Consider the following 21,675-nt stretch of genomic DNA (forward strand, 5'->3'; position numbering starts at 1 on the left):
ACCCAAGTCTCTAATAACTAGAGGGAATGTGTGTGACTCTTAAACACATTTTACCTAAGTTGACCTCAGAAGTGCACCCTGGAGTACTTAAAGAGTTCAATGTTAAAGTGACTGCCAGTGAGTCCTTTGAAGCATAACTGCAGGCTTCAGGTTCCTGTTTATCCATCCTGTCACTGTCCAGGAAGACGTGGAACTGGCTCTGGATTGACCAGATACCACTGACGGTCCCACCCATCTCTAGGACTCTGAGTCTGTACAATTCAGAGGGGAGGGACTTAGTAATCTGCTAAGTTGTTTACTGAGATGCCCAACAGATATTTCAATTAGCCAGTGGACATGACAACTACGTTAATTCTTACTTGACTTTTATTTTATTTTTGTATTAAAATAAGGAGGGATTCTTTGCTTCATAAAATATCCAGGTTGGCCTATATAAAATATTTCCTCTGGCTTAAACATCCATGATTGTTTTAGCTTATAAAATCTGTCATTATGTGATTTATTTTAAACGTACACTTACCTAGAATATGCAAAGCAGAATCCGATACTCATATTTGAATTCACTTATGTTGTAACTAACCATGCAACCTTGGGCAATTCATTTTTCCATTTAACCCCCAGGCCTCAGCACTTCTGTGTAGATCATAAGGGCTGGTATAGAGATTTATTGTTTGCATCCTTCCAGTTCTGATTTCTGAGGCATGTCTGCATTAAGCAGAGCAAAGCATGGTTCTCCCTATACTCAACACTCAGAAGCTGGGAGGAAATGTAATTTACTCATAAATGTATTATTTGTAAAATTTCCAATTGTGAGAAACATTAGCAAGAAACATGTGTTCTTTAAATTGCTTCTTTTCCTCCCAAATATACCACAGTGGCTAAGAAATAACTCCAGAAATGGGAAGACTTAGGAATATATGTATTCATAATATACAAATAGCTCAACTCCCAAAGGATTCTGTAAAGATACCATAGGCTTTGAAAATATTTCCCACCCAGCTTCCATCATGGATGGCTCTCTCAATTTGTATAATTCCAATGAGGAAAATGAAAATCCCTAGAGGCAGAATACAGATGAACTTTGAGAATAAACACAGATAGAAGGACCACAAACACCAAAGAAAGACTCCCCCGAAGTCGGAGGTGAAATGCCATATGATTTCCTCAGAACTCCTTCCCATTTGGTACTCAATTACCCATCTGGGGCCGGTGCCTGCCTTGTGTGGCCGCTGTGAAGGCTGCGTCTGAGGCTGGGCTGAGGCTGTCCCCCTATGTAAGGATAGCAGGGCACTAATCTCATTAATAAAGCTCACTGAAATGCAAGCCCCTTGGAACATCCTAGCATCCAAAGGTCCCCAGGACTTACCAGCAGCTCTGCTGGTCCCGTCCTGCCCAGGTGATGGTTCTGCAGTTCGTGAACAGAGGATTGGCAGGTCGGGAAGCTGGGAGGAAATGTAATTTACTGCATCTGGTAGCAGAGAACAGGGAATACAATTAGTCACAGTGTTGGGAGGCCCAATGGGTTCACTGCCGAGACAGCAGCTTGTCTGCCCTACATAATGGACCGCTGAACAGGAGGATCAGGGTAAACAAAGACTAGCATTTGCCCAGTGACTGGTATTCAGCAGAGTAGCTGAGGCAGGAGGGATCCTGGCCAGAGAGCTCAAGCCCCAGGATGGCTCTATGTTTCAGAAGAGTCATCAGAAATCTCTAGATTCTAGGAGGACAATGAGTTCAGGGACGGGGGGAAGATTCAGAGATGGGCTTGTGGGAGCCATTATCAATTTGGTGGGATTGACCAAATAGAAAACATCAAACTAGAAATGTACATTAAACAGTACTGAAAAACAGATCCACTCTCTGAACCGGAAATAAAGCTTTCTGTGTCTGATTATACCAGAAATAAAGCTTTCTGTGTCTGATTATTATGGGGCTCATTCCCTGAACTGGCAATATAGCTTTATGAGCCTGATTCATTCAAAAGACCAACTTTATATGCATTACAACAAATAAACAGACTTCAGAATTGATCTCATGTTTTCAATACTGCAGGTTGGTGTTTCAGATATAAAGTCCTGAGATTCTAAATGACAACACCTCTTGAGCCCACCATTAGCCCAGTTGCAGGGAATGTTGCTGTGCAAAAGAAGGAGCCCATCAGCTTTGCTTGGGCAAATACCTCGACAAGCCTTTTTAGGGAGGTGAGACCCGGGGAGCATGAACATTAGCAAGCATGCCAAGGTATCAGAGGAAAGGAGGAAACACCTGAGGTGAGACAAGACGAATCTGGGTACACCCCAGAGAGAAGTGGGAAAGTGAAAGCAGGAAAATTCCAGAAAGCTGGGCTCCATGAGATGTGATTCCTTCCTTGCATCACGACCATATCACAAAATCCTGGAACGTCCATCAGTCATCGATGGTTACATCTAACTGCTCACCGTATGTCTCTACTGAATATCCCACAATCACCTCAAACTCAACATGTGCAAAATGGACCTTGTATCTCTGCTCAACTGCTGCTTCTCCTGTCCTCTATCTTGGCTCATGAGCACCACAGTTCACCTGGGATCCTCAGCAGCACCCTTCACTCTTCTCCCTCCTGGTATCCAATCTGTTCCATAGCCTCTGCCTCCTCCGCATTTCTCACCACTGTCCCCTCCTCTGCATTCCCACTCATACTGTTTCCGTTCTAGCAGCTTTCTTTTTCATTTCTTGCTGAAGAGGATTGCAAACAGACACTGGACTAGGCTTAGTTCACTTCTAGACCAACCAGACCTTTTGCTGACTTGCAAGTGACTCTGAACAGTCCAGAATGTATTGACATCAGATCATTATGTTCATAGGCAAAGGTAGAGTATCTCTAAGAAAATAGATTTTTTGCTGGGCGCGGTGGCTCATGCCTGTAATCCAATCCCATCACTTTGGAAGGCCAAGGCAGGTGGATCACCTGAAGTCAGGAGTTCAAGACCATACTGGCCAACACAGCAAAACCCCGTCTCTACTAAAAATACAAAAATTAGCTGGGCACGGTGGCACACACCTGTAGTCCCAGCTACTAGAGGGGCTGAGGCAGGAGGATCACTTGAACCCAGGAGGCAGAGGTTGCAGTGAGCCAAGATTGTGCCGCTGCACTCCAGCCTGGGCAACAGAGTAAGACTCTGTTTCAAAAAAAAAAAAAGAGAGATTTTTCCATATTAGCCATTTGGGGAGAAGGAATGAGAAAGGAAGATTAGGATGGCAGGACTTAGGGTGGAATGAGGCTCAAGTTGCTTTCCATCTCAGATGCTTTGTATGTGTTGGAGCTTGGATCTCGGATAAGGCAGACATGGTTGAAGGCCCCCCTCACTGCAAGGAAGGAAACGGAGCCTTTGAGATGATGGTAGGCTGGGAGATGGCTGGAAAGCAGCCTGCAGAGACCCCCTGAAAATGGTTTTGCATTTGAGTCAGGGGCTGTGAGTGTAGCCACATGCCTGAAGTTGCGCATTATTCTCCATGTTGAACTGCACCTCCATGATTCTCTCTTTTTTTTTTTTTTTTTGAGACAGAGTCTCACTGTCACCCAGGCTGGAGTGCAGTGGCGCTATCTCGGCTCACTGCAAGTTCCACCTCCCTGGTTCATGCCATTCTCCTGCCTCAGCCTCCCGAGTAGCTGGGACTACAGGCACCTGCCACAATGCCCAGCTAATTTTTTGTATTTTTAGTAGAGACGGGGTTTCACTGTGTTAGCCAGGATGGTCTCGATCTCCTGATCTTGTGATCCGCCTGCCTCGGCCTCCTAAAGTCCTGGGATTACAGGCGTGAGCCACCTCCATGATTCTTAAACTTAGGTCACAGTCTTCTCTTTCCTTTAACTCCCACTGTGGGAGGCTGTGGGAAGGGTCTGTGCCCCAAACCAGCACAAGGCAGAATGAGAAAGAGCAGCAGCTTGAGGCCAGTGGTCCTGAGGGGGTAGGGGCAGGTGGGTAACAACTGTCCATGGGAAGACCAAAGCAGTAATCTAGGACTACAGGGACAGTTTAGGAAAGGAGGGATGACAAGAGCAGATCTGTAGAACTTCCAAGATTCACTGATAATTTCCAGAAGTCTGTGGAATGGGATCTTGGTGAATTTGACTTTCTGCATTCAAATAAGATAGAGGCTGGAGCCCAAGTGAGATCTCATGGACTGGTCACATGTGTGTCTGCATACTCAATGTTTTAGCAGGAAAAAACAAAACAAAACAAAACAAAAAACAACTACTTACAGACAAAGAATTTTCCATCTGAAAGAACATGTGATTCCCAGGACTTATGTCTCAGCCTCCTCCAGGAGACAGCTCCCTGCCAGATGGGAGTGGATGATGGAGTTACCTTTGCCAGATGTTTACTGGCTACAATCTTGAAGTCTACGGCACTTGGAGAGTTGGGCTACATGGCTTCTGTTAAGAGATAAGGGAATGGGCTGGGCACAGTAGCTCACACCTGTAATCCCAGCACTTTGGGAGGCCGAGGCAGGCAGACCACTTGAGGTCAGGAGTTTGAGACCAGCACAGCCAACATGGCGAAACCCTGTCTTTGCTGAAATGCAAAAATTTGTCAGGCCTGGTGGTGTGTGCCTGTGGTCCCAGCCACTTGGGAGGCTGAGACAGAATCGCTTGAACCCTGGAGGCGGAGGTTGCAGTGAGCTGAGATCACGCCACTGTACTCCAGCCTGGGTGACAGAGTGAGATCCTGACTCAAAAAAAAAAAAAAAAAAAGAGAGAGAGAGAGACAAGGGAGTGGAGAATGGGGCATCAGAAAGAGGACAGAGCAGCCCCCTCAATATATCATTAAGTACTAAACCCTAAGGTTTTAGAGACAGGAAGTGTCTGATAGACCAGCACAAAGAGTAACAAACAGGCCTGCCAAACCTTCAATGGGAAAAACTTCTTCAGGTGGCCTCAATCAATAAGCTGCCCTCTTCCTGCCACAGTCAGAATAGTCTTCCACTATTCTCCCCGCTGCCAGAGAAGGTGGAAAGCAGTCACCATAGAGTAGAAATTAAAGATGAGTGCTGCTTCTTAGCTCTAATCCTGCTGAAATATTTACAGTAGCTATGAAGAATCGAAACGGCTAAAGCCAGAGAAACAAGATTGATTAAAACTCTTCTTAAAACGTAACTTAGGCTGGATACTGTGGCTCATGCCTGTAATCCCAGCTACTTGCAGGGCTGAGGCAGGAGAATAGCTTGAACCTGGGAGGTGGAACTTGCAGTGAGCTGAGATTGCGCCACTGCACTCCAGCCTGGGTGACAAGAGTGAAACTCCATCTCAAAACAAACACACACACACATAATTTATAGGCAACTGAAGACTGAGGTTTGTGAATAACCGGTATGAAGGTTTTGATGTGGGAAAGGCTCTAAGCTACCACAGACTGGTATGGGATCGGAAGCTAAGAAGATCAATATCATACACCAAGGACTGAGACAGGCCCAGGACAGACATTTTCCTTTGCCTGTTCTGGCCAAGAGTTTTGCATCACCTCAGTGGGTAAAGAGAAGAATTAGCACCAAAGATATACTATATTCAATTTATAGTTGTACAAGACATTATGCCTAAGACAGTGAAAACAACCCACCCAATAGATGAGGGTTCTGCTATATAACAACAATGTGTATTAGCAGGGGAAGAGAGGGAGTGTCAGAATGTATATGACCAGGAGATTCTACTCACGAGTAGAATAAATTGCTCTTGATTGCCCAGGCTATCATGTAATCAAAAGCCACTGGTGATCCAGCAGTACGGTATCTCTATTTCCTCTGCCATGCATAGAGGGACACACCTAGAGTACCTGAGATGGGGTCATTACACACACAAACACCAGCAAGTATCTCACAGCACCTCGTAAGTTGGGATGCTTTTGCTGCTTATCTGCAGTGTCTGTATAGTTATGTAATCCTAACCGGACCTGGATTCTGTAATCTGCATGTATCAGAAATTAACAGTGTTTCTTAAGTCATCATTGTTCTATAATAATATCTTGTTTTTTTGTAGCAAGTTGGTTGATTCTAAGAGGGTCTTGGCAACTCGGGGCCTTGGAATTGAAGAATGAGAAGATAAAGAGACATCCCAAAGTCCCTCAACTGGAATGTGCTTCACCACAGTGTCGCTCTATCTACATCAATCACATTCTGGGATGTATGTGTTCCCACCTTCAAACTTCTTTCTTTGCTAATAGATGTGGTATGATAAAGAGGTCACCCAGGCTTGGTGATAACCACAGATGGCAGGAATTATAATCCAGGGTGACAGGTAAAACCACAGAAACTCTTCCCTGGGCCATTTCCTAAGAAATGAGATCCCTAAGACTTTTGCATCCTCTTAAGCCTGAGCTCACCCATCCTGGAGGATGGAGTCTGCGGGCAACTTTCTCTGCAGGCTCTTTTCAGTTATGACTAGGCTTCTTACCACCTCTACGAACGGCTTAGGTGGATGAGTGAAAATAATGGGAAGCAATGCAGAAGAAAATGAAAGAAGTTTGAGGTAAAAATGAGAGAGGTGGTGAGAGTTTATGATGCGGCTGCATTTTTGCTTCTTAACAAGTCATAGAGTATGACAGGTCTCCATGCCCCACACAGACTTCTCAGGCACATGACATACAGGCTCTTTCCCTTCCCTAGTTATCAGAGAGACATCTAGGGAAATTCCTGATTTGAGAAGGGAAGGGAAAAAAGAAGTGAAAGCGTAAAAGGCCAACATGCACTCTTTGGGTAGGTGTTCATGGGTTAGTGTCCCACACCGCATCCCAGCCCGACATGCACTGTGTTATTGCTAATTGTGTGGCATGTCTCAGGTCTTCCCAGACTCAGGGAAGCCTGCCATCCTCCCCACGTTGTACCCACAATTCCCCACGGCCACTTCCTCAATCTGTGCCCCACCCCCAAAGCACAGAACAAGTGCCCTGACTTGGTCACACCATAGAGACTTCCTAGAACTATGGTAGGTTCGCTTTTCCTGGAGTCCTTGCTGGCTTGGACATGACTTGGCCCTGCCTACTTGCACTCAGTGCATGAAGTTTAATTTAGTACCTTCCTAAAGATCACCTGGGGAGACAAAATCCAGGTCTCCTGCTAGGGAAAAAAAAAATAAAAAATCACAGTTTTTTTTTTTTTTTTTTTTTTTTTGCCAAAGTCAGAACTATACTTCATGCAAATATTTTTGACTAATCCAGAAAAACACTTTTTTTTTTTTTTTTTTTTTGAGATGGAGGCTCACTCTGTTGCCCAGGCTGGAGTGCAGTGGCATGATCTCCACTCACTGCAAGCTCTGCCTCCCAGGTTCACGCCATTCTTCTGCCTCAGCCTCCCAAGTAGCTGGGACTACAGGCGCCCGCCACCATGCCCGGCTAATTTTTTGTATTTTTAGTAGAGATAGGGTTTCACCGTGTCAGCCAGGATGGTCTCGATCTCCTGACCTTGTGATCCACCCGCTTCGGCCTCCCAAAGTGCTGGGATTACAGGCATGAGTCACTGCGCCTGGCCTGAAAAACACATTTTTTAACTTTTCCCCAAATATTTCCAAATGGCACTGGGAAAACACTGACGCCAATTCTTATCCTGGCTCCTGATCATCTTCCTAGTCTAGAGGCTGAACTTTCTTGTTTGTTTTTAATACAAGACCTTGCTATCACCCAGGCTGGAGTGCACTGGTGTGACCATAGCTCACTGCAGCCTTGAACTTCTGGGCTCAAGGGATCCTCCCACATCAGCCTCCCAAAGTGCTGGGATTACAGACCTGAGCCACCACACCCAGCCCTAGAGTGTGACTTTCTCATAGCCAGGTGAGCAGATAATATCTGGTCTTTCCAACAAGTCCCTGCATTGTAAAGCAGATCTAGCTGAGGGCCAAATGAAAGTAGGAATCATGGGTTTGCAGCTGAGGATACGGAGCAAGGTGAAGGGTGAGAAATACACAATCTCAGGTTCATCCCCACAGTCCAGGTAAGGAGAGGAGAGGACAGAGGAAAGGTAGGGAAAGGAGAGAAGGCAAAAGACCTGCTCTTGCCACCAGGAAGCCAGGACCCTGCTCCTACCTTCCTATGCTCTGAACCAACTATCTCACACAGGAAGGGAAGTTTTGCCCAGCCCTGTTTCTATGGAAGAAACTACAGTTGTCTGATCAGAGAGAGAGAGAGAGAAAGCAAAGAAAATCCAGAGACTGTAGAAAGGTTTCCCAAACACCAAATGTTTCACCAAAATTTCCTAAACTTCTCACGTGTGTTTCAACCTGAGGACCTAACCACTAGGACAAATGGGCTCATCCCTACGAGGGACCTGGTCCTGATGTTAGTACTCTTCTTTGCTGGGTACCTTTCAAGAGAGGCCTAAGCAGTGAGCATTGGGACCTAATGGGAAGGAGAAGAGCCAGGCCAATTTTGTGAGAGGAGAAACAGTGAGTCAAGAGACAGTTCCTGAAGAAGAGAGGCAGGGAAGGCTTGGAATGTGGACCTCCTCAGTGGCCTGCAACCAGTGCTGCTACTTCTTCTGATGCCTTTACAAATCAACACAGTACATCTTCCCTAAGCCCCTGTTAGTGAAACCCCCTAAGCTGAACAGGACAAAAACATTCATCTACAGTTGGGGCAGAGAGCACTTACCTCCATCCGTACTGGAGAAACCCTGTAGGAACAAAAACAAGGCAGAGCGTTACTCTACATATGGGGGTACAAGCCCATCTTTTCCCATCTTTAAAGACTTAACCCCTCTTTCTCCCATGCCCAGACCCAGAATTTGACTGTGCTGGGAAAACGCAATGATCTCTTTTTCTTCTGGACAATTTGTTTAGAGTTCCAAAATTACCATTCCCAACTTATACTAAATTTCTCCCAATAGAGATTTATTTCAATGACCTAGCAAATATCCTTGGTCATGTTGGAGAATGATATCAGAAAATCCCATCCTAAATTGATTTCATTAGATTGCTTTTCTCTCACTCAGGTACTGCAGAAACAGTTATAAAATGGAGGGAGGTCCTGAGATGTTTGTTCAGAGCCTACTGGTTTTACGAACTCTACTCTTTGATACACGGCACCATCTGTTTTTATATATATTAAAATTTCATGTATTTACACTCTTTGTATTTGGAATTCCTGTCCACTTCATAGGGTATTGCTTCTGGCCTTTTTAGAAAGAAAGACTCAATAAGCAAACTATAATTATAGCCACAAAGAGCATGTTTATTCTGCTGCATCAGAATTGGTTTTAGAATTCTAGAGTCCAATAAGAGAAGGCTTTTCAGGCACAACGTATATCAGGGATCTGGACAGTAGGCAGATGGGGTAATCTAATGACTATTCCCTATGCCTTGCAGCAGGCCAGATGGTCCCACACCCAAAGATATGCCATGCTCAGCTTCAGGAAGGCCCCTGGTCCTCACACATCTGCCTCTCATTTCATAGAGTTTGTGGCTCAGATTTCTCATCAATGCCAACTGGCCTGTTTCCCAGTTGGCACCATTTTGCTAGGCCTTACTTCCCCACGGACATAACTTCGAGAAATCGTGTTTGTTTTTTTCACCTTCTGAAAGTCCTTGAAGGATTTTTCTGTCTCCTTCAGTTTCTCTAGGATGATTTGCTCTTTGGCAGATATCTGGGACTCTTCACTTTCTAGCGTTTGTATTTCTTGCTCCAGCCTGGAAAACACACAAACAAAGGACAAGTTACTTTATTGTCCTGCCATCCACGGGCAAGTGAGCAGCTTCTTCCTGTTGGGCGATTTGTACCTTCCTGGCAGCCTTCGTTTTACATTACGCTGAGGAGCCAGGCCAAGGTTTTCCATTACATAGCATCCTGTGTTTCCAGCTCTGCCACTGGGCAGATATTGGTCAAGGGAAAGCAACATAGCACTGCCTCCCCTGGTTCACAGCCACCACTGTGCAACATGCTTCGATGTCTCTCTGCCAACTCTATGCATGCGCACCTTTCTTATTTGGAGGGAGATTATATTTACATAGCATAGGACATAACATCAAAAGGAAAATAGCTTCATGTTCTCCTGGCCAGCTCATAATAACTGTTCTTTCAGGTTGGCCAAAAGGTAAAGGGCCATTCTTGCTCAAAGGAATTGTGTTGCCAAGAAATAGCTGATGGCCAGTACCCTTAGGAGCCTGCTGTCCTCTCTGTCTGTGGCCTGGATTCTACTGCCAAAAAGAGGAGAAATGAAGAAGACAGATGCAACTGCCCCTACCTTCTGGAACTTTCCTCAATTTTCACAGCCACCCTATGTATTTTATAAAAGGGAAATTTCAGCACTGCCAGGAGACTCTGGAAATATTCCAGAACAGCAGCTGCAGCTATGATTTGGGGAAAGTCTCAACAGCCATATTCTTTCAGTGAAATGATAATAATTACCACCAGTGTTTACTGAGCACTTATTCTGTGCCAGGAACTTAGCTAAGAATTCATGTGGATTATTTTATTCAAACTTCCCAATGACCCTGGGAATGAGTAGGGAATCCCCATTTTACTGATGAGATCAGTAGGGCTTGGCAAGGTGAAGTAACCTAGTAAAGCAGGCTTTACTGCCGCAGAGCCCTGAAGCAAGGATTCAAGCCAGGTGCTCTGACTCTAGACCTGCTCCTAACCATTGAGCAACTCTCACCACATGGGTTCTCATGTGTTCCCCACATCCCCCACCTTGTTAAACATCGCATATATTGGCATAGGATGGCACTGATATGCAGCAATGTCTTCAGAAATAATGAAGGGATAAATGTTCTCTTGCTACAACTCTAGACTGCTGTGCCTCTTGAATTATTTGATCTGAATTTATTCATTGGTTCATTCATTCAATCACTAATTCATTCATATTTTCTTTTGTTCTCTTTCCACCGTGTCATGCTAGAAGCTTTGCTGCTGAGTCTGTGTCTGCCTATGAGCCCCCTCCCTTGCCTTCCTCCTTTTCCATCTTTTTTTTTTTTTTTTTGAGATAGGGTCTCACTCTGTTACCCAGGCTGGAGTATAGTGGAACGATCATAGCTCACTGCAGCCTCTACCTCCTGGGCTCAAGCAATCCTCCCATCTCAGCTTCCCAAGGAGCTGGGACTAAAGGCACACACCACCATGCCCAGCTAATTTTAAATTTTTTTTTGTGGAGGTGAGGTCTCACTATGTTGCCCAGGTGGGTCTCAAACTCCTGGGCTCAAGCGATCCTCCTGCCTCAGGCTCCCAAAGTGCTGAGACTACAGGTGTGAGCCACCATGCCTGGCCCTCTTTTTCCATCTTTTAATCTGCTCTTGGGAACTGGCCATTAGACTTAGACGTAAAATAAGGAATTCAGAGTGGGGTTTTCTGAAAGGTAAGGAACACTAAGATCCAGGCATGAATTTATTTAGTGACATACTGTGCCCCTCAGAGGCCCTTTCTGTTTCCTTCCTGGGTGTCAGAAAAATGACCTCTGAGGGATAAGTCTTTGCAGCAATTACTTTGGATTATGAAGGCAAGCCCTATATCCAAATGAACCCCCTCCCAGTGAACACAGCTCTGATATATTTGTCATTTCACTCAGGGTAAAAGTAGAAGTCCTACAGCTTATAAGACCCCATGGTATCTAGCCTCCCAGTACCTATCAACTCCACTCTACCAATGTGCCTATTTCACTTTATGCGTTAGTCAAATAGAACCACTCTTATTTGCCCACATGTACCCTGTGTCTTTTCCTCCTCTAGGAAACTCAACTCAAACTCCTAACCATTCTTGAAGTCTCAGCTCAGACGCCACCTGTCATGAGGCGTTCACAGATTTCATTGCCAGGAAATAACATCACTCCCCTCTGAACATTTCTTAGCATATCATTTTGTTTTATTAGAAGTCTTATCAAGTCTACTATATACTAGAGCAGTAACTCTCAACTGAGGTAATCTTGTCCCTCAGGGGATATTTGGCAATGTCTAGAGATATTTTGGTTGTCCAAAGCTCAAGGGGATGGGACTGGTGTTACTGGGTAGAGGTCAGGGATGCTGGTAAACATCCCACAACGCACCAGATGGCACCCTACAACAAAGAATTTTCTGGCTCCAAATAGTAATGTAAACTACTAATTTCCCCTACTAGATTATGAATTCCTCAGACGGAGGGCACAAATGCTCAATACACCTACATTGAATGAATTTAAAAAGCTGAGCTAAGTTGCACAAAGGTGTGGCCCAGCCAAGATCAGACTTTCAGAATTTTGGAGACAAGAGTGAATTTTTCAGCAAGCTTTGACTTGAGAGGCTGTGTGTGGGCGAGACGAAAAGAGAATTTACGGAGTGGGGCTGACCAATCTAGAGGTACAAACACAGAGATATAAAACTTCTTTGCCGTTCCAGATGTTCAGAAAATCTTCTACACACATCCGTGTAAATTATTTTGGGGGGAGTAAGTAAAGCGATACGCGTGTGAAATAGGAACAACACACGAGACAGTCAAATTATCCATAAACTGAATTAATTCAATGAGTAGAGGAGCTCTGGACTAGAGGTTCCCTGTGTAGACTGGATAATACTACCAACCAGGTGGGCTCTGAGCAGATTTTATCTTATTTATTTATTTATTTGAGGTGTGATTACAGGTGTGAGCCACCGCGCCTAGCCTCAGTAAATTTGATTTAAATCTCAAAGAACAGAGTACTTTAGCAGATATTTAGGGTGTGCAGTAGATTATATTATTCTTGGGCCGGTTGCAATGGCTCATGCCTGTAATCCAGCACTTTGGGAGGCCGAGGCGGGTGGATACCTGAGGTTAGGAGTTTGGGATCAGCCTCACCAACATGGTGAAAGCCCATCTCTACTAAAAATACAAAAATTAGTTGGGCATGGTGGTGCACACCGGTAATCCCAACTACTCAGGAGGCTGAGGCCGGAGAATCACTTGAACCCAGGAGACAGAGGCTGCAGTGAGCACAGATTGTGCCATTGCACTTCAGCCTGGGCAACAGAGTGAGACTCCATCTCAAAAAAAAAAAAAAAAAAAAAAAAAAAAGATTACATTATTCTCAAAAATATTCCCTTCCTTCCTCCCTTACTTCCATGGGAAAAGTACATGCTTCCCTAAGCCACTGATGTCAATCTTGACCATGTGATTTGCTCTAGGCTCATGGTGGATGGGACACACTTCCCAGTCCCTTGATACTGGCTGCAGCCATGTGACATGCTTTAGCCAATAGGATGTGAGCAGATAAGACAGAAGCAGAGGCTTGAAAAGTGCTTGCCCAGTTGAGCTTGTCGTCTTGCACCCCTTCCACTGCCAAGACAATAACTTATCTGGGCAGCTGCTGCCCCGTCAGCGTGGACTGCAGAAAGAACACACACGGGATAGACCTGAGGACAACACACAGATAGGCACAGTGTGCCCTGGCCCTGTGGGTTTCAGGGCTCTCAGCTATATAGTTCAGATGCACCTGAAATTAGAGCCACTCAGCTAAGCCTAGTCAAATCAGCAAATACCCAGCCTACTCACAGAAGTGTGGGCAAGAATAAATAACTTTAGGTTTAAGCCACTGAATTTGAGGGTGTGTTATCTAGCATTATTGTGGTAATAATGAACTGGTACAGGTCAAATATAAGTGTGTGCACATTATATAATATATATATATTTATATCCTACTAATATATATCCCAATAATGTATATACCAATTATATAATACCTATACACATATATCTATATGTGTGTTATATGTATTTTTATATATCCCAATAATACCTGAAGCTAAATGATTAGAAAGAACATAAGGCACCCTCTCCTCCCTTCCCTAATCCTCAATCCTCTGAGAAATCTGGAGGGAAACAGGGCACTCCTTCAAAAGGATTAAGACTGAAAAAACAGAAAAATAGCAGTGATAGTTGTCTCTGAGTAATGGAATTAAAGGTGATTTCATTTTTAAAAAATAATTTTCAATATTTTCCCAATTTAAAAAATTCATTTATTACTTATCTAAGCAGAACGAAAACAATAAATTCCCTTTTCAAAATACCTCCTGAGGCTTTCTGCTGAGAAGGCAGCATCTCCCAGGCTGTGGCATGAAAGAGGGGCCAGGGCCTCATCTTCCCACATGTCTAGTGAAGGGGAAATGGGAGCACCCCAACATCTATTTAAATTCAAAACCAACATTTACGGAGCTTGTTTGGTTGGACTCTGAGCTAGGCACTACAGGGGATTCTAAAACAAACCAGATCGTGTTAAAAATGGCTGGCGAAAGCCAAAGATGGCTGTCTCTCAGTAACTCACTTCTTCCAGTGAAGCAACCCCAAGTGGTGAAGAATTCTCTGCGACCTGATGCCCACTGGCTGGCCTGTCTCCACAACGTGCCCTGGCCCTATGGGTTTCAAGGCTCTCAGCTATCTAGTTCAAGTGCTAAAGATTTGGGTCATGATACTGCGTAACTGAGAAGGAACGAAGAGAGAGGGAGAGAGAGAGAAAAAAGAAAGAAACGAAATGAAACCTTTGTGATAACAACCACCGAGTTTCAACCCAAATGGAATGAATGAAGGAAATGGAGAGTTTATGTCAGATCCAATGCAGATTTTTCTATAAGTTCACATGTGGTCTTGGGCCAGGCTCTGAGGGTGTGGTCAGTCCAGGCTGCTCTCTTTCTTAGGAAAACCTGAGTCCTGGGGCAAAGGAGCTTCCCAAGGAACAGAGTGTCATGGGGTTAACAACAGTCATCCCAACCAGGTTGCAGATGCCACCGTTTTGTAGTTTCATGACTGAAATCTAATGCAGTCTTCTCTGGAAGAGCCAAATAGATATTGCTGTGCTAAAAATAAAGACTGGGCAGGAAGTGTAATTTATACGCAAGGTTAATCGAGGATCCGTAGGCTGTGGCAGGTGCACATAACAGTCTCTAACCTGCTTGCTCAGTTCCTTCTGAGCAAAAAGCAAACCGTAATAAGCCGTAAGGAAAGGTGACACACTGCAGCTGTGTAGGTTTAATTTACTGGAGATGAGGTTGCAATCATGGCCAAATGGTCTTATAAAATCTATCTAACGCCAATAGATCATCCTCACAAGAAAATATAAAGGACCTCTCGCTCTGGGAAGTGCATCGATCATGTTCTTATTTCAAAGTTTATTTAGACATTCATCCATCCAACTTCATGCAAACACTTTCTCTGTATCAGGCACTGTGCTGAGCACTGGGGATGGAGAAATAAATCAGACACAGTGTCTGCTCATGAGACTTTTTGGTCAAGTAATGCAAACAGCCATGTGAACACATAAATTACAATACAAACCAAAAATAGCAGTAATAGAGGAAAGAACAACATGCTGTAGAATAGTTGGTTCTGCCTGTGAGTGTGTGGTGGGGATGCTGAGTGGTCTTCTCAGTATCAATTCTCCCACTCTTCCAAACTAACAGAATCCTTATTTGGTTGGGGATGGCAGTGTGCCCGCCTGAAAAAATTATGTATCCTAACTTCCACTGAAGATAAAGCTGGTCACAGGACAGCTCTGGTCAATGAGATGTAAGTAAAAATGATCAGAAGGGACTTCCAGACAACTCCCTAAAAGGGAAAGGAGGGCTGGGTGTGGTGGCTCATGCCTGTAATCTTAGCACTTTGGGAGACTGAGGCTGGAGGATTGCTTGAGCCCAGCGGAACGAGACCAGCCTGAGCAACATGGCAAGACAAGACACCCATCTCTACAAATAATAAAAAATTAGCTGGGCATGGTGACACATACCCTTAGTTCTAGCTACTCTGGAGGCTAAGGTGGGAAGATCACCTGAGCCTGGGAGTTCAAGACTGCAGTGAGCAATGATCACAGCACTGTACTCCAGTCTGGGTGACAGAGCGAGACCTTGTCTCAAAAAAAAAGGAAAGGAACATTGGCTTAAGTAACATTTGCCTTTCCCTCCTTCCTGCCAGGTGCAGGGACCTGGTGCTAAAGAGATGCATTCATTTCCAATTCCTGCTGTAACAACTACAACAAACTTAGTGGCTGACAACAGTCTCAATTTATTATCTTACATTTCTGTATGTCGGTCTGACACGGGGGTTGCCAGGCTAGAATCAAGGTGCTGGCAGCGTTGTGTTCCCTTACACAGGCTCTAGGGGAGAATGCATTTCTTTGCCTTTTTCAGCTCCCTGATGTCACCAACATTCCGCGCCTTGTGGCTCCCTTCCTCCATCTTCAAAGCCAGCACTGTTGCATCTCTCTGACCTTCCCTGCAGCCACCCCTCCTTCTGATTTCTGCCTCCCTCTTCCACTTTTAAAGATCCTGTGGTTATACAAATGCACCCAGATAATCCAGGATACCAATCTCCCTATTTTAACGTCAGCTGTTTGGAAACCTTAATTCCATCTGTAATTTTAATTCCTCTTTGCCATGGAACCTACCATATTCACAGGTTCTGAGGCTTAGCGTGTGGACATCTCTGGGGGTACATTATTCTACCTACCACAAGGTATATGATGCTATAGGTAGAGCAGTAATCCTGTGTCCACAGGGGCAATAGTATGTCTGAGTGTGCAGAAAGAGACATTGCCTGGGTCCCAGGGGGCACAACGGAAAGACTACACCACTTCTGGAATGTCCAGCTCCAGATTGCTTGTTATGGGCTTAAGCCTCTGTTGTGATCATAGCCGATTGCAATTTTCAACTGATATGGGTGGTGAGAAACACTTGACAAAGTAGATGATGCATTAACTGGGCCTTGAAGGATGCATTCACCAGGTGGAAAAGAGGAGAAAATGAGACAGGCAGAGGAGACAGCGTGGGCCAAGGCCCAGCATATCACATGTCCTTCCTGTCACTCAGGAACATGTGGCCTTGGGTGGCCTTTTCAGGTCACAACCTGCTCTGCCCTCCAGCTTCACAGCTCAGCATGGTGCCTCGGATAGGTTCTTGCCATTCCTGTCCCCACTCCCAGTGGCTCACTCATGCTCTCCCTCTGCTCTACATGCCTGGCTCTCAAATACCTGGCCTTCAAGGCTCTGCTGAGAGCCTACCTTCCTGCAAGGCCCAAACAAACAGAGGGGAAGACAGAGCATGCTGGCTGCTGGGGACACCGTGCCATTCAATCTCCAGTTCCTGCTTCCCAGATCCTCGGCTACTCCTTTGCCCTTCTTACCTACAAAAGCCAATACATTGGGAGGCCAAAGCCGGTGGATCACTTGAGGTTGGGAATTTGAGACCAGCCTGGCCAACGTGGTGAAACCCCGTCTCTACTAAAAATATAAAAATTAGCTGGGCATGGTGGCAGGCGCCCGTAATCCCAGCTACATGGGAGGCTGAGGCAGGAGAACCGCTGGGAGGCAGAGGTTGCAGTGAGCCGAGATCGTGCCATTGCACTCCAGCCTGGGCAACAGTGTGAGATTCCATCTCAAAAAAAAAAAAAAAGCCAATATATTTTCCTTTGCCTGGGTGTTAGTCAGTTGAATCCAAAGGAGCACAGACAGATACAACTTGGTTTTTAATCGTTTTACTGTCTGGAGAGGGTCTTGCCTGTCAACTCAAGTGGGCTTCATTTTTCCTTCCCCATCAATGATGACAATAATTATTATAATACTAACAATTCTAATATTGTTTTTCCTAGATACATTAATATATGTAACAATAATAATCATAAGAATTAGAATTATTGAGTGCTTACTGTGTGCTTGGAACTGTTATGAGTGTTTTACATACATTGTAATACTTAATCTTCACAATATCCCACGAAGTAAAATATCTGCAACTCCCACAACACAGATGGATGGATACACAGAAAAAGCACTGACTTGTCCAGGGTTGCTGAAATGATGTGCAGCCAGAATTTGGATGCTGGTGGTCTAGCTGGGGAACCAGTACTCTTTGCCGCTACCCTTGACAACCGCCCATGACCACCTGCCCTTTTATCTTCTTTCCCTCAAGAATGCACATTGCAACACAATATATATTTTTCATGCTCACAGAAGCACAGGTCAGACTGGGAGTAGAAGCCATTGAACTTAATTGCTCTCCAGAAACATGAAGTCCCTGAACTCTCCTCCACCCAATGATTATTTCACACCTGCTTGAACTTCTCCACACATGGGGAGCTCACAACCTGCCATGGCGAGCTAATCCCTCTTAGGACACTTAGGCCCATCCTAATGCCCACTCACAGATTTAAGCAATGTTTCCCTCCCTATATCTTTCATTATCTGAGTTCCATCCCTTGAAGGGGCAGAGATCAAGTTCAGTAAACATCATAAATTATAAGGGCTCCACTCTGGGAAATGGGAAGATCTGGGGCAAACAAAACTTATTTTCCATGGTGGAGCACAGATACAAAGAGGCCCAGTAGTAAGAGGTGGTAGAAAGAGCAGAAAAGGAAAGGAGTAGAAAAACCAAGGGGAAAGAGGACTCCTGGGACCCTTCGTGCAGTGAACTCAGCACCAACTAAAAGAGGAGGCAAGAGAAGCAGTAAAGAAGTGCTCACAAAATTCTCAGGACCCTGTGAACACTTCTGAAACAGCTCTAAGCAAGACCAGCATGTTCCTGACGATGGGCTGAGCCTTTACAAAATTCCTCACTATCGAGGGACGCCCTACCCTATAGCCAAACACATTGCTACTCAGTTGGCATGGGTCTGAATCTCAGCAGCTACTCTCAGAAGAAAAGGAGATGCTGACCGACTGGCTGAGGGTGCTTAATTCAGACCTGTTCTCTTCTCTGGAACTGCAATTTCATAGTTGAGCAGTCAAGTGGGGTGCCTGTCCGGCCAACCTGCCAAAACAAGAACCTCAGGAGAAGTGTTTGCTTCCTCTCAGAGGAGAGGAAAGCTGCCCGCATGTTTACGAATTCAGCACAAGTAAAAGTGGAAAGGGAACTGCTAAGGTGCTCAGTGTCCATCCTCCCCTTCTTTCAAAGCAATGTCATTCCTGTGGCTGAGCTGGGCATATGGCCACACAGGATAAAGGCCACATCTCTCAGCATCCTTTGTAGCCACATGCTCTGGCCAAAGGGATGTAAGTGAAAGTGCTATATGTCAGCTCCTAGAATCTTCTTTTAGCCCTTCTTCTCCAGTTCTCTCTTCATCCTTTGCCTGAAATGCACATGTATGCAGGTGAGGCACTAACTGCCATCTTGGTCACTGTCAACAAGGATCAATCTTTAGGGTTAAAGTGGAACAGGTCTGGGTCCCTAAGGAATTCACAGGGCACAGCCACCAAACAGCTCTTCACTGCATGTTTACATGCTGTTTGTATGTAAACTGGATGTTTACATAACTGCATACCTGTGGACTTTTGTTGGAGGGAGAAATAAACATCTTGTTTAAGTCACTGTTATTGTGGGTCTCTGTTCCTTGCATCCACATGGACTCCTAATTCATCCAAGACACTTACCACATATTGTTGAATTTGAATGAATGCTCTTAGAATTGTGCTGAGAATTGGGGACCACAGCTAATCAGAGCTTAGAGTCTTATCCATGACTCAGCAGAAGAAGAAAAAAAATGAGCAATTGCAAGGTTGTGAATTTATTACTGCTAATCAACGCTTGTAAACGGGGTTGGCTAGAACTGTGCTTTGCCCCCCTTCTACTCCCCAAATCCCTGCCACATCCAAAGTCTCAGCGGAGAAGTTTCTACTCCTTGCACAATTATAATCACCCACGTCTTAGCATCTCTTTGGTGTGCTATTTGTGTCCGTCTGGCTTCTGGCCAGAGCCTTTGCCAGCTGAATTATATCAGAAAGAGCCAAGACATGGCTAGGTATACATTTTAAACACCTTTCTAGCCTTGCAGTGCAGTGAGCAGATCGCTCCTATAAATAAGACTTAACAACATAGAGCTCACCCATGACCTTGAAGTTTCAGTTATGTGGTGGGAACAGAAGACTGATCACATGTGGTTCAGAAGTAAGTGTGGGGACAGAGGTTAAGGTGGCAGGCAGCTGAAAATTTTGCCTGCCTAGGGTCCCTCTGCCCTTTTCTTTTAGAAACAACATCCAGCTCCTCCACTGGGAAAAATGCCTCTCTGGGGTTCCTTGTAGATTTGGTGAAACTATTGGTCAGAGGGCTCACATCCCTGGCCAAGGAGTAGAAATGTGTTTAAGCTAGGCCAATTGAACTCTTGCCCAAAGACCTTTGTCTTGAGAGGAGTGACAAAGAATAAAAACTAATCGGGGGGGAATTCTTCCCATAGTAAAACTCTGAAGAGACCACTTCATTAGTTCCTGCTTCCTGGAATTCCAGATCTGTCTGAGACGTGATTATCTGACCACTTCTTCCATCCTAAGAATATTTAGCCTCATCAGTCAATCTATCTATCTTATCTATCTATCTATCTATCTATCTATCTATCTATCTATCTATCTATCTATCTAATCTGGCTCTCTAGCAATCTGTCCTATCTATCATCTATCTTAATATCCCCATTTCAATATTCTAGGTACAGCACTGGGAACAATATTATTTTCCCACAAATCAATGCCACAAAATTCATTTTCCACATTCAGGCAGACAGTGCATTTGTTTCTATGGCACTCCCCAAATATTTTTCCTTTGTGACTCAATTTGTAAGGAACCAGCTTCCTTTTATTTAGATGAGTCTATCTGGAGTCACGGTAGATCATTTGGTATTTTCATATGAAAACATGTTAATGGCCCTTAAGTAAACAGAGGATTTCCACTTTTCCTTGTGAAAGAACAGGGCCTTCCTTGACTGTAAGGTGTCAGTGGAAACTCAAGCCCATTTCCTCCTCTTTTTTTTTTTCCTCACGTCATCCCTGAGACAGAAACATGGCAGAGAAGACAAGGATCCCTTTAAGAATTCCAAAGATCCAGCTCACATCCTTTCCTGGTGGCTCCCTCTCACCTCCTTCCCAAACCCCATCAAACTTCTTAGGCTGGAAGTTCACACCCTCCATGTTCTGCTCCCCCACCTTTCCAGCCTTATGCCTTCCTGTCTTCAGCCAAGACCTCAAACTGCTCCTGACAAAGCCAGGAAGGACTCCCCACTCTCAACTCCATTGTCTGAAAACAGATATCATAATAAAAGACCAAATCAAATTACATCTCTTTAGGAATGTTTTCCTTAATTCCTCCAGCCACACCCCCCCACCCCCAGCCTGGTATGTTCATTCATTCTGATTATCCACAGCATTTCTAACTTTTGGTACACTCTGCCTTGTAATAAAGTGTTAAAAATATATTTATCCTTCCCAACCCTACCTGTACCTCCTCTCTCCCAAGTGCAGACTTATTAAGAGATAGGACTATATATTTTGTGTTACTGTACCTCACATTCTTCCCTGTACATACAGATGCTCAATAAATATTTGTTGAGTGCATAAAAAGCAAAGCTACCCAAGAACATGTTTCTAAAAGATTCTATAGTGAATGTAACTTGGAGATGGTGATAATAAATGTAATTTTTAAAATGTTGGCTTGGTTTTTCTACTTTCCCCTCAAATACACAAATTTAGATAGAAAAAAGAACATCGATATTGGACTGATTTATATCTTGATCTAAGTACACAGCTGGGACATGGCAGCACTCTTCATTATTGATGGTGATGTAATCACACTGAAGCCCAAATACAAATAAACGAAAATTTCTCTCTCTCTAAGTGTGCTTCAGCTCATGGAGACACCAGCTTTTCTCTCCTTTTTGTGTGTATTTACTCCATCTGGAATCACATGACTCTCACTATCAGAATCTGTGCAAGTGGATTTCCGTGTAGGAAATCATTTCCAGGCTTGAACTGAGC

General features: G+C 44.5%; 1 protein-coding gene across 3 annotated transcripts in view; it reads right to left on the reverse strand.

Moving 5' to 3' along the window:
- PALM2AKAP2 (PALM2 and AKAP2 fusion) overlaps positions 1-21,675 on the reverse strand; it is a 534,816-nt gene that overhangs the window by 233,482 nt on the left and 279,659 nt on the right. For all 3 annotated transcript variants that reach the window (XM_050761425.1, XM_050761423.1, XM_050761426.1), the window contains exons 5-7: positions 9,535-9,649; positions 8,616-8,637; positions 1,367-1,468 (exon numbers count right to left, since the gene is read on the reverse strand). In XM_050761425.1, coding sequence (XP_050617382.1) covers positions 1,367-1,468; positions 8,616-8,637; positions 9,535-9,649 — 239 coding nt within the window. The remainder of the gene's footprint in view (positions 1-1,366; positions 1,469-8,615; positions 8,638-9,534; positions 9,650-21,675) is intronic.

This window comes from Macaca thibetana, chromosome 15, assembly GCF_024542745.1.
Source record: "Macaca thibetana thibetana isolate TM-01 chromosome 15, ASM2454274v1, whole genome shotgun sequence".
Classification (NCBI taxonomy): domain Eukaryota; kingdom Metazoa; phylum Chordata; class Mammalia; order Primates; family Cercopithecidae; genus Macaca; species Macaca thibetana.